This window comes from Sus scrofa, chromosome 3, assembly GCF_054392235.1.
Source record: "Sus scrofa isolate SSC_HxYL_T2T_F1_AM1 chromosome 3, Sscrofa_HxYL_maternal_Yorkshire_Landrace_v2.0, whole genome shotgun sequence".
NCBI classification, from domain to species: Eukaryota; Metazoa; Chordata; class Mammalia; order Artiodactyla; family Suidae; genus Sus; species Sus scrofa.
In genome coordinates this window covers 45,226,211-45,239,006 of record NC_139385.1, presented here as the reverse complement: position 1 = coordinate 45,239,006, position 12,796 = coordinate 45,226,211, and the positions used below count along the sequence as shown (strand labels likewise).

Here is a 12,796-nt window from a genome sequence, read left to right as displayed (position 1 = left end):
CACGCCTCTGGATTCCAGCTGCCACCTTCCCACAAAATCTCCTACACCCGAAGCCTTCACGTTACTCATCCTCCTCCTGTGCCTTCCACACCTCGCGTCACCCACTACAGACAAGACGACTGCCCTGGTCAGATCTCAGACCCAGGCCCTACTGCCGCAGGCTGGTATCTTGCGAAACTCATCATTCTCCCAAACTGACCACTTAATCCAGGCAGCAGATGGCTCTGATTGGACTTTGTTTAGTGTACAACACCTGGCACACTCTTGCAAAGAAACTTCTAGAAGGAGTTTAAATTCACCAAAATCTCTAATTTTCCTGACAACCCCCCCACCGAGAACATTTTTTTACCATTTTAATTAGTGACTCTAAACATTCGCTGACTATATATGAATGTCTAGGTTATGTCAGCAAATAAGAAAGTCTTCCTAAAGACCAAAGGCACAGGACTGCAGCAAGATAGATAATGCTTTCTGGGCAGCAGAGGGCTTCTGGCATTTCTCAGCTAAGTGCCTCTCCAGTGACTGGGTTCCTGTGTCCCTCACACCAACTTTCTGACTGAGACCATGAGGTTCTGACTTCCTTTTCTTGCCTGTTGCTCAGGTACTCTCTGTACATCCTCAGCCAGAGCCACGGCATCCTCGCACACCTCTGGATCTTTTCTGGCAAGATGGTCAGAAGCTGCTCCAAAACCAGCAGCTCCAGGATTTACTCTTTTGAGTGTGTCTTTGGCCTCAGCCCCTAACACCAGAGTTCCCAGAGTTCGCTAAGAGCTCCATGGCAACCGGTGCCTCCTGGTAGCAAAACTTCCAGAAGCGCTGGTGGAAAGCTTTGCGCTCAAGGCCATTGCTGTGCGGAGCTGGTTCTGTCCCTGCATGGAGTCCTTGCTTGGGGATTGGTGTGCCTGGGGACTCCTATTGCAGCCATGCTTTGCCTCAGCGAACTGGTTCACTGGTTGCCACTTCAATCCAGCTGGTCAGATTCCATCTCTTATCACTGGGAGGCGGTTCTCCCAGATGCCAGTGAAAAGTGGTCTTTCTGGAAGCAGATACATGAGCATGTTACAGGTGCACAGAGTCATGGTGGAAAGAGGCCCAGCTGTGCAGCGAGGCTGAATGAAAGACCACGTAAAACCATCCCGCAATCCTTCACCCTGGTTCTTCCTGTTTATTTCTACCCTTTCCATTCACTAAAAATATCAAAAAACCATAGTTTTCCCTCTAGCCAGTTTCTCTGGACAAATTCCCCAAACCACTCCTTAAAGGATAGTCCAGCTCTTCCTTCTCATGTTCTGCATGGACCTGGGTCTTGTCCTTGCCTTCCCTGCCCTCAGAACCCTGGACTCACCCTCCCAATTGCCACCTTTTCTTAAGTATTAACCTGCTCATCCCCATCACACCCACCCTCCCACCACCATCCCCACAGACAGTGTGTGGATGGTGAGTGATCGTTTGGTTTGCTTTATTTTATTATTATTATTATATTTTTTATTTTCCAGCATTTCTTACCCACTACTGACAGTAGCATCTTCTTTCATTGTCTCTGGTGGGGCTCTTCATTACAGTGCCCTTCCCCTAACTCCAGGAGGGGGCTACTGACCTAGCCTGGCCTGTCAAAATTCTTTGGGATGTTACATACAGGTAGGGTGAGAAAAGTCCCAAATTTCCTGAAAATTGCTAAATTGGGAGAATGTGCAACCGCAGCTTTCAGCAGTTTTGTCCCACTCTCCATTCCACTCCTCCAACAAAGGCCTGCACCTGTTTAGAGGAGTAAAAGAATTAATTTTAGGAAGTTCCCTTGTGGTGCAGCAGCTTTGGCCCAGGTCGCAACAGCGGGGTGGGGTGGGGATGGGGTGGTGCTGGGAGGTGTTGGATCCCTGGCCACTGGTACAGCCAAAAAAAAAAATTACTTTTAAAAACTTGGATTCAGGTTGCTTTTCTTCCAAGGAACTTGAACCTGCCCTCACCTATATTCTCCTCACATTTCAATGCAGCGGGGAGGGTCTAAAGTTAGAGAAAGCAAAGGCGGTACTGTTAAGCATTCTAAAGCACAGTTCCTCAGCAGCTAGGCCAGGACTGGGACCTGGACTCCTTGCCTTATACATTTGCATACATGCCGCACCTCTGGATAGAGAATAGTTTGACAAATGCTATAATCATACAGAAGGCTGAGCCTGCACGCTTCTAGACTCCTAATATTCCAATCATAGCTAATTTCAGAATGCTCCTCTCTCAGAGATGCTCTTCTCTGGCGACAACCCAAACTCAGCAGAAAGCAGGATGGGGATGGGGAATCGGGCTGATTCAAGTCGGCCGGGAGTCTTCCTAGCGCCTTCGGTGCTAAGGTTAGGTACTGTGGCTCAAGTGGACTAGGAAGGCGAGTCCGTAGGGTCCCGCTGCAGCAAGCCGGAGGTCTCAGGTCGGAGGGAGTCCGGGCTCGGGTAAAGGGGTCGTTTTAGCTCTGGCTCGCTCGGGGGGTCCGAGGGGCCCAGGCCTAAGAAAGTCCGAGGATGCGAGGGGCGCCTGGCCCTGGCCCAACTGCCTCTGAGACGACAGCGAGCGGCGAACCCTAAGCCTCCGGGAAGCAGAGCCGTCACCACACACACTAGCGACTGCCCAAACTCGTCGCTTGGCCGGAAATCAGCACACCCAGCCCCGGCTTCAGTCTGCCCACTGCGCTTGCTCACAAGTGGTGCTAGCGGACTACAACTCCCGGAGCGTACTGCGACGGCTGGACGCAGTTCTCGCCTGCATCGACAAACCCAACAGCCAGTGGGCGAAAGAGAACGCTCTCAAGGAGCCAATCCCTCTGCGGGGGAGGCGGGCCCTCCCGTGGCGTAATTCCTCGGCAGCCAGTGGGAGAGTCCGCGACGAACGGCTTCGGCCCCGCCCCCAGCTCTGGCTAGGGGTCTCGCGTCCCAGGAGAGGTGAGTCGGTAGCAGGTGGGTGTGCGGTATGAGGCCTTTTCAGACGTTGCTGTCACAGGCGCCACCCCAGGCTCGCACCCGGCCACGTAGCTGAGCCGCGCGCAGAAGTGCTGCAGATTCGCCAAGCCCGGGGCCAGCTGGGGCGCGGAGCCGGAGCAGGGCGCCCTCGAAGGCCGGAGCAGCGGGGCCTCGGAGCCTCAGGGACGAGGAGCTGCCGCGCCTCGGTGTACGCTGCTCGCCAGCAGAAGACTTCCTCTAACTTCCATCCCCCGGTGTGCGCCGTGGCCAGCCTGGGCTCACCCTGTAGCGCCTGGCGAGATGCTCGAGGTCGGCGTATGGAGGATGCGGGGGAGCTGGTGCAGGGTACCTGGATGACAACTTGAACTTTTCCGAGGGATTCCTGCCAGCCTGTCACTTCAGGTTGCGCGTTTCCTCTGAGACCTCGTGTGCTTGTTACTGAAATAAAAGCATGTTTTCCCCAGTTTCCTTTTAGGATATTGTGACTTTTCTCCTTCGTAAGGAAGGCGAAGAAACTGGCAGAAGAACAAACTCTTTCCTCTACCAAGGACTGTGTCGTCTTCAGGAGTCTGGGGTCAAGGCTGGCGAATGAGAAGGTGCTGCCTGCTACCCTCCCTAACATTCTCAGAGGAGCTTCGTTTCTAGCATCCTTCTAGCATTCAGGGCAATGATCCCGAAGGCTTGAGCTGTTTACGAGGAGAGAGAAGCTGTCTCCTGAGCCCCACAATGGCGGCTAAGATGGAGATCACTTTGAACTCGCAGTGCCACATTCAGGCTTCCTCCAAGCAAGAGAGACATATAATAGGAAAGCTCGAAGAGAAGCGAGAGCCCGCCCAGCAAAAAGACTGGCCCGATCCCGAGCTCTCCCGCCAGAATTTTAGACGGTTTTGTTATCAAGAGGCGTCTGGACCCCAAGAGGCACTCTCGCGGCTCCGGCAGCTCTGCCGTCAGTGGTTGCAGCCCGAGGTGCACACCAAGGAGCAGATTTTGGAGCTACTGGTGGTGGAGCAGTTTTTGAACATCCTGCCCCCCGAGATCCAGGCTCGAGCCAGGCGTCGATGTCCAGTGAGCAGCAAGGAGATTGTGACCCTGGTGGAAGATTTTCACAGAGCAGCCAAGGGACCAAAGCAGTGGGTAAGGAGGGCCTCTAGTGGCCCCAGGATTTCTTTTTCATCTGGATGGTGTTTAATCTTTGGATCCCTCCCTAGACAGAGTCCAGAATTTCAGATGTTGCTTCTGGTCTCTTTTGGGACCTTCCCCATTCCCACTGCCTCCCGGGGAGATGCAGTAGGTTTTCAGAAACCTCAGCCACAGGCACTCCAGTGAGAAAGTATAGGATCAAGTAGGGTTCTTAAATCTTTGCAGACAGATTCCCCCCTCCCCCATTTCCTCTTGAAGGATTCCTACAATCAGGATTCTTAGCAAACAGGGTCATCCCGTTGGGTAGGAATTTGATTTGGGGGGAACTTTATTAGACCTTGTCCCAGCGAAGTGTCTCGCACATGGCCTTTGGATCAGGAAGCTACAGCTCAATTGGACAGGGTTCTTTCCAAGCCCCACCTCCAAGTCAGAGGGGCTTAGGGAGGAAGCAGACACTCATGTGCTTGGGAGAATGGAAGCAGTTAGGGAATGGGTAGGGCAATCCTTAGAGCCCTACTGCTGCTTAGATCTCCTTGCCAGGAGAGCGTGGGCAGAACAATGGATTAGACAAGGGTGGTTTTTAGTCACCCCCATCCTGCCACCTCCTCATCTGACAGGACCTATTTCCAGCAGAAGCGGGAGGGTGGGTGGGCATAGCGTGGACTCTGCTGGCTGGGTGGCATGGCTGACCTTGCTATTTGTGTCTGCTCTCTCATGACTTTGGCCCCAGGCCTTGAGAAAGGCCCAGGCTTTAGGAGCATCTACTCAGGAAGTATTGGCTCTTTTGAAGCAGCCTCCTTTTCATTGTTCTCCGTGTCCTTCCCTGTGCTTCCTTCGAGGATTTCAGCAGGCTCTATCAAGGCTGACCCCTAGGCAACGGTCAGAAATTCCTGGGGTAAAGCAGTCACTACAGGAGCAGCAAGAGGTCAAACTGCCCTCAGTCAGTCCTCAGGCTGTGCGCTAATGCATGGGCCTTGTTCTTAGGTGGCTGTTTGCATGGAGGGCCAGAAGGTGCTCTTGGAGAAAACTGGATCCCAGCTTGGAGAACAGGAACTGCCAGACTTTCAACCCCAGACTCCTAGGAGACATCCCAGGGAGAGCCCTCTGGAGGAGACTTCCCAGGAAGGGTCTCAGGATCAGCGGAGCCCCCATCCTCGGGAAAAATCCCCGCTCCTCCAAGAACCAGCCCCCAAACTGGCTGGGACAGGTAAACACTCTATGCTTCTTCTCTTCCTCTCCCAGCCTTTTATCTCCATCAAAGCATCTCATGGTTCTGAAAATCCATAGACCAGGTATTGGGCTTTTTTTTAAAAAAAAAAAATTGTGTGTCATAGTAGATCTTTATTCTGGAACAAATTTCACTAATTGGAATGGTGATAATACTGTAAGAAGAAGTATGCTTTTATCATTTTCTCTTATTGACTTTGTGACAATCCAGTGCACACTAGGATTATTTTAGTGCCTGCTTTTCTGTTCCACTCAGAGCTTCTTATAGTGAAGACAAATCCAGGCATGACCACTGATGAACTCCTTTCAACCTGTGGCTGAGTGTCGTCACTCATGGGCTTATGTTTCGACGGGGCCTAAACAAGGTTCTGCTCTTTAGAAAAAAGTCCTCCTCCATAGTATTTTCTCCCTCCTCCTCCTCTGACGTTCTGTCACATGGTGTACCTTAAACCCTTGTGTTGGAGTTCCCATGGTGGCTCGCGGAAGTGAATCTGACTACCATCCATGAGGACACAGGTTCAATCCCTGGCCTCACTCAGTGGGTCAGGGATCTGGCGTGGCTGTGGCTATGGTATAGGCTGGCAGCTATAGCTCCGATTCAACCCCTAGCCTGGGAACCTCCATATGCTATGCAGGCGCGGCCCTAAAAAGACAAAAAGAAAAAAGAAAGAAATTAAACCCTTGTGCTTATTTCCTTATATGACTCGGGTCCAGTGCCAGTAGAACTGCTGGCTCTGCTCCACACAGTCCTGTGATCTCTAAGACTGAGAGACCGTGGCACTTTGGCCATCCTTGGTGATTTGAGTACAGGATGTGGTCAACAGGTTAGAGAAGAGGGTTACAACGAGGCTAGAGCCCTGATTCCTTAAGATTTGCTACCGTCAGTGAAACACTTTGATTTCATTGTTCTCAAAACTCACGCGTGGGGAAAACCTTGGGCGTCCCGCAGGAAATCACGCTGGACCTGGTGGCAGTCCTGCCCCAGAAACTGCAGCCTTCGTGATCCTGACAAAAGTGGACCACATGCAGGCCCTCGGCAGAGGCAGCTGGTGTGTGTGCCGTCTTGACCCCCTTCCCTTCGATGCGAGAGGGTAGAGTCTCATGCTTCTCATTCCTCAAAGTGCCTGTCCACAGAGCTGCGTCATCCGCTACAGCTGCCACTAGCCACGTATGGCAATTTAGAGTCGCTTTGTCGAGGTACACTTCACATGCTACATAATTCCCGCCTTTAAAACGTCCTGTTCAGTGGTTTTAATACAGTCACACACGCGTGCAGCCATCACCGCAGTCTCCTTTCTGAACCTGTTCCCGACCTCAGAAAGAAATGCATACCCGTTAGCAGTCACTCTCTAGCCCCCGCCGACCCCTGTCTGCTTTCTGCCTCTGGATCTGCCTCTTGGACAGTTCATTGTCCAGCATCACACAGCAGGTGCTCTTTCGTGTCCGGCGTCTTCCACGGGGCGTCATGTTTTCAAGGGTCTTCCACGTGGAAGCTGCGTGGGTGCCTCATTCCCGTCTTGGCTGTGATGCTCCACCGTCCACACCTCGATCGGTGGATGGACGCCTGGGTTATTTCCCGCTCTGGCTGTTGCGAATATGCTGCCCTGGACATTTGTGTACAGGCTTTCCTGTGGTTGCCCGTGTTCATTTCTCCCAGGCGTGTCCCCCGGAGCGGACTGGTTGGGTCTTAGGGTGTCTCCACATTTGACCTTTTGAGGTCGGACTTTTCCGCCGTGGCTGTGCCAATGTACAGCCCGCACTCTCAGAGGATTCCAGTTTCTCTGCCTCGTTGTTGATACTTGTGACTGTTGGGCTTTTTGATTGATTCCATCCACCCTATTAGGCATGAAGTGTTATCTCGTGGAGATTTTTGAGTTATGTCCCTAACGACTAAGGGTGTTGAGCATCTCTTCATGAGCCTGTTGGCCAATCGTGTATCTTCTTTGGAGAAGTGTCTATTCAAATCCTTTGCTCATTTTTAAATTGGGTTAGTCTTTTTATTGTCATGAGTTCTCTGTGTGATCTGGGTAATAGACCCTTAGACATAAGTTGCAAATATTTTCTCCCATTCTGTGAGTTGTCTTTTCACTTTCTTGACAGTATCCTTTGAGGCACAGATGTTTTGGATTTCGAAGAGGTCCAATTTATCTTTTTTTTTTTTTTTTTTTTTTTTGTCTTTTTCCCGTTTCTTAGGCCGCTCCTGCGGCACATGGAGGTTCCCAGGCTAGGGCTCTAATCGGAGCTGTAGCCACCAGCCTACACCACAGCCACAGCAATGTGGAATCCGAGCCACATCTGTGACCTACACCACAGCTCACAGCAATGCCAGATCCTTAATCCACTGAGCAAGGCCAGGGATCGTACCTGCAACCTCGTGGTTCCCAGTCGGATTCGTTAACCACTGCGCCACAACAGGAACTCCCAATTTATCTTTTCTTTGCCTGTGCTTTTGGTGACATATCTGAAATACACTTGGCTAACCCAAAGTCACAAAGATTTACACCTTTATTCTGTTCAAAGAGAGGTAGGTTTAGCTCTTAGAGTCAGGTCTTCGATCCACTTTGAGTATATATGTGAGGGCGGGGTTCAGTTCATTCTTTTTTTTACTTCTGCCTGTACCTGTGCAATGTGAAAGTTCCCAGCCCAGGGACTGAACCTGTACCACTGCAGCAACCCAAGCTGCTGCAGTGACAATGCCAGGCCCTTAACCACAAGAGAACTCCCAACTTCATTCTTTGAGATGTAGAAATCCATTTGTCCCAGCACCACTTATTGAAAGGACTACTCTTCCTCCCATTGAATTATCTTGACAACCTTGCTGAAAAACAATTGACCATATTTGTGGGGGCTTCTTTTAAAATCTGAATTGAAGGGAGTTCCCATTGTGGCTCAGCAGGTTACAAACCCATCTAGTATCCATGAGGACATGGGTTCGATCCCTGGCCCCACTCAGCCAGGAGCTGTGGTGTAGGTCACAGATGCGGCTTAAATCCTGTGTGGCTGTGGTGTAGGCCAGCAGCTATAGCTCTGATTCGAGCCCTAGCCTAGGAACTTCCATATGCCTCAGATACAGCCCTAAAAAGAAAAAAAAAAATCTGAATTTAAATTAATTAATTAAAATCAAAGAAAATTAAAAATTCAGTTTCTTGGTCACACTAGCCACATTTCAAGTACTAGTAGCCCCATGTGGCTGCCACATTGAATAGCACACGTGTGTGCACACACGCAGATTTTCCATGTGGTAGGAGTGCTGTTGGGTCACGCTGCTCTAGATCCTCCAACTTGTCCACAGGCCGCTCCCATTGATTTGTATCTTAATCCTTAATTCTGCTGGTCAGAATTTTGAAGTTGCTGTAACTAGAGTACCTATCTGGCCCATGTCCCGGTTTCCAGTCGCACCTGCTGTCTGTCAACTTCATAATGAAAGAAAACACCACTCGTGCTGGACTTAGATCATTGGAAGAGACGCGGGTGGTCATTCCTCATGCATGTAAGTGAGGGTGTGTTTCCATGCTGAAATTTCACCTCTCTTCCTCTTTTCATTCCCTTGGACAATACTCGGTTCTGATGGGTTTGCTTTTTCCCATTTCTCATCCCCTAAACCTTTCCCTAAAAGTAGGAAGGACGGAGGGTTGGAGACCTTGGTTCCTAACGTTAGTATAAATCGGAATCCCCCCAGGTCCCCCCTGTTAACTGCAGACTTCCAGGTCCCACCCTGCAGAGATTCCGACGCAGCAGCCTTGGGGGAGCAGGCAGCCTGATCGATTGCCCTGTGCCCCACATGAGTCTAATGCAAGCTGCCAAGTGGAAAACCACACTCTGTGCGTATTTTGTAGCACTTTTGCTGAGGTTCTTTCTTCGAAGCCCAGAAATGAAACATAATTCTTTCTAATTATAGAGGCCCCCAGAATGAAAAGTGACAACAAGGAAAATCCACAGCAGGAGGGGGCTAAAGGAGCAAAGCCATGCACCCTGTCAGCAGGCAGACCCAAAGGGAATGGCCTGCAGAGTCCTGAACCCAGAGGGGCGACTGTGAGTGAGCTCCGGTTGTCACGGAGGCAGGTCAGCCCCTCGAATGCTCCAAAGCCATTTGCTCACTACCAGAGACATTGCCGGGAGCTGGACTTCATCAGCAGCCCTCTGAAAAGCCACCCACTGCGAGAGCTGAAGAAAAGCAAGGGGAGCCGAAGAAGCCTGAGCAGCCGTTTGCAGCGCCTTGGTCACCAGCCGGCCCACTCGGCCAAGAAACCTTACAAATGCGATGACTGTGGGAAAAGCTTCACGTGGAACTCCGAGCTGAAGAGGCACAAGCGAGTGCACACAGGGGAGAGGCCCTACACCTGCGTGGAGTGTGGCAACTGCTTCGGGCGGCAGTCTACCCTGAAGCTGCACCAGAGGATCCACACCGGGGAGAAGCCCTACCAGTGCGGCCAGTGTGGGAAAAGCTTCCGCCAGAGCTCAAACCTCCACCAGCATCACAGGCTCCACCACGGTGACTGAGAGCAGGGCTTCCCGCTCGGCTCACAAGGAAGGTCCTTGCGTTTGTCCTCCCCTCGCTTGCATGAACATCACAGAGACTGCCAACCCGACCCAGAAGGAAAGCCAGAGGTCCCCACGGGCCATGGGGCACGCCAGGCTGGTGAGCAGCCCGGAGGCGGGCTGACGGGGACACTGACCTGTTCAGCGGTGGGGGAAGAGCTGGCAGGTCTGGGCTCTGGGTCGGAGGCCCCAGGGAGCCGGGACTGAGGGAGCCTCGGGGCCGATCCTGCAGGTCTCGCCTGCCTCGGCTGCTTCATTTATCCTCTCCGTGTGCTCACGGGTAAATTCCACACAGAGTAATGCACTTGCTGTCCCAGCAGACCGTCTCTGTCACGCACCCACTCCTTTAATAAAGACGAGTGATCGCGAGAATTTCAAGGCAGAAGTTCATTGGATCGTAAATGCCCTACTGTTTTCCCTTGAGTTCCTGGCTGTTGATTGCAAAGGATGCATGAAGTGGGAGTCTGGGCACCTTTCCGTGCGGAGGTCTCCAAGCACGAGCGCTTTTACCCAAATATATCAACACACACGCTCTCATTGAGGGATCTTTTCCGATCAAAGCACCTTTGATTTGAGAAAAGAGAATCCCAGCTGCCGCCACACCACCCATAGTGAGAGGAAAAAGCTACAAGAAGCAAGGCTGCCGAGGAGGTGGCACAGGGAATCCTCGCCGCTCTCCTTTCTCACGATAGCTTTAAGAATAACAAAATGGGAGTTCCCTGGTGGTGCAGCGGGTTAAGGACCTGGTGTTGTCACTGAAGTGGCTTGGGATGCCGTGGCAGCCCGGGTTTGACCCCTGGCCCCGAACAGCCACACGCCACAGGTTGGCCGAAAATTGAAATTAAAACAATAAAAATAAATGTTAAGAAAAATACCGATGATGAGGGTGATGCAGATGTTGTAGAAGTGAATTCTCTCCGTACCTGCAGTAAAAATCGTCGAAACAGTCGTTAATCTGATGATACATAAGTTACACCTCAATGACGTTTACAGAAATGACAGTTCATTTATCTGACATGTTAAACTCCTGGAACTAGGCCTGAGCCATCAGCCGGTCTCCACAGCCCCCTCCCCCCGAGTCTCTCAAAATGGAAATTATGATCTGATCAGGATGTGGTTCCTGTCAGCCCGGGCAGGCCAGCTGCTGGCCCTGCTTGGAGAAGACTCTGGGTAGATGGTGCCGTCCCTCAGGCCGAAAACGGGCAGGCAGTGTCTTCCCTAAAGCCTCAGTGTCCTCGGGCCACTGCCGGCCACCTCAGCTCTAGCTATGACCGTCTGTGCCCCCGGCTGGGAATCTCAGGTTCCTCCTCCTGAGGGGGGAGGGACAGGGCACCCGGGGGCAGCCTCACCCCGGGTCTTCGCACCCGCTGCCCCCTTGCCCTTCCATCCCGCAAGAGTTGCCAGCTCTGAGAGCCTCCTCGGGTTTCGCTGAGCACACCCGTCTGTTGAACCAATCTGGTGAGTCAAAGAAGGTGTCTCCTAAAAGCAAAGGAGCAGAGAGGTCCACTTTTCTTAGAATTGGGACAGGAACCCTCCCTTAAAGAAGAGCTTTGTTGACTTGGTATGTTTCGAAGAACCTGTGTGCATGTGTCTTCTCTCTGCTGCTGATGAAATTAATAATGCCGAATCTTCACGGCTTCAGGCACGGGTTCACCCGTGGACCTTGAACACATGTGACAAAACCCCAGCTTGGAACATCACTCAGTCCCTAAGGGTGTTCTAGCCTGTGCTCTGCCTCGCCTCTCCCAGCCCAGCTTTGCGCTGGCAGATCAGGCTCGGCTCTGGGTGAGGGGTGCCCGTGAGGGTCTGAAGCCCTGGTCGAGGCCCCCAGGCCCTCAGCCACATCTGCAGGGCTGTACTCCCTTCTTCAGATGCAGGGTCCCCTGTCCCCCCTCGCCCAGCGTGGTTCCACCAAGAGAGTCTGAGCACAAAACAGACCTGCTGACGTGCACTCAGCTACCCCACAGCGGAAAATCATCTTTCTGCTTCTGCGTGCAGCCCTTAGCATGGAGCAGTCTGTGTCCCTTTCTATTCTGGGGTGGCCCTGCACTCACCCATGGGTGGGGGCATGATCCCTACTCTGGTTATTTGGCCCCCGGGCCCCCCCCCCCAAGAGGCGGAGAGAGGGGAAGATGCAGCGCCCATGTCAGGGATCTGGAGTGTGCAGATTCCTCTGAAGGGCAGCTTCCATACAGCAGATAAGCCCTTGCAGAACCCATCCCCCAAAACCATTATCCCTCCCCACAAAATATGCACCTCCCCAATGCCACCCAATACAGAGAGCTGAGATTACCCCCAGATGTTTCTAAGACAAAAATCCTATTTTTATAGCTTTATTAAGATATATTTCAGGAGTTCCCGTCGTGGCGCAGTGGTTAATGACTCCAACTAGGAACCATGAGGTTGCAGGTTCGGTCCCTGCCCTTGCTCAGTGGGTTAACGATCCGGCGTTGCCGTGAGCTGTGGTGTAGATTGCAGACGCGGCTCGGATCCCGCGTTGCTGTGGCTCTGGTGTGGGCTAGTGGCTACAGCTCTGATTCGACCCCTAGCCTGGGAACCTCCATATGCCGTGGGAGCGGCCCCAAAGAAATAGCAAAAAGACAAAAAAAAAAAAAAAAAACAAACATATTTGGAGGAGTTCCCATCATGGTGCAGTGGAAATGAATCCGACTAGGAACCATGAGGTTGTGGGTTCGATCCCTGGCCTTGCTCAGTGGCTTAAGGATCTGGCCTTGCGGTGAGCTATGGTGTAGGTCACAGACATGGCTCAGATCTGGCATTGCTGTGGCTGTGGCGTAGTCTGGCAGCTACAGCTCTGATTCAACACCTAGCCTGGGAACCTCCATATGCTGCTGGTGTAGCCCTAAAAAGAAAAAAAAAAAAAAGATATATTTCACATATAAAATGTATCTATTTAAAGTATACACTGTGGGGAGTTCCCGTCGTGG

At 52.0% G+C, this 12,796-nt stretch overlaps 1 protein-coding gene and 1 long non-coding RNA gene across 2 annotated transcripts; one reads left to right on the top strand and one right to left on the bottom strand.

Annotated features, from left to right (window-relative positions):
- Window positions 1-288: 288 nt before the first annotated feature.
- On the bottom strand, window positions 289-3,971 carry LOC146404586 (uncharacterized). The gene is made up of 2 exons (XR_014840970.1): window positions 1,507-3,971; window positions 289-1,036 (listed from the first exon to the last, which is right to left on the bottom strand). It is a non-coding gene; the product is annotated as an uncharacterized LOC146404586 (long non-coding RNA).
- Window positions 2,902-11,421, top strand: ZNF174 (zinc finger protein 174). Its single transcript, XM_003481062.4, has 3 exons — window positions 2,902-4,076; window positions 5,067-5,289; window positions 9,208-11,421. The coding sequence occupies exons 1-3, from the start codon at window positions 3,669-3,671 to the stop codon at window positions 9,807-9,809; spliced, it is 1,233 nt and encodes a 410-aa protein (XP_003481110.1). The 5' UTR covers window positions 2,902-3,668; the 3' UTR covers window positions 9,810-11,421.
- Window positions 11,422-12,796: the final 1,375 nt, after the last annotated feature.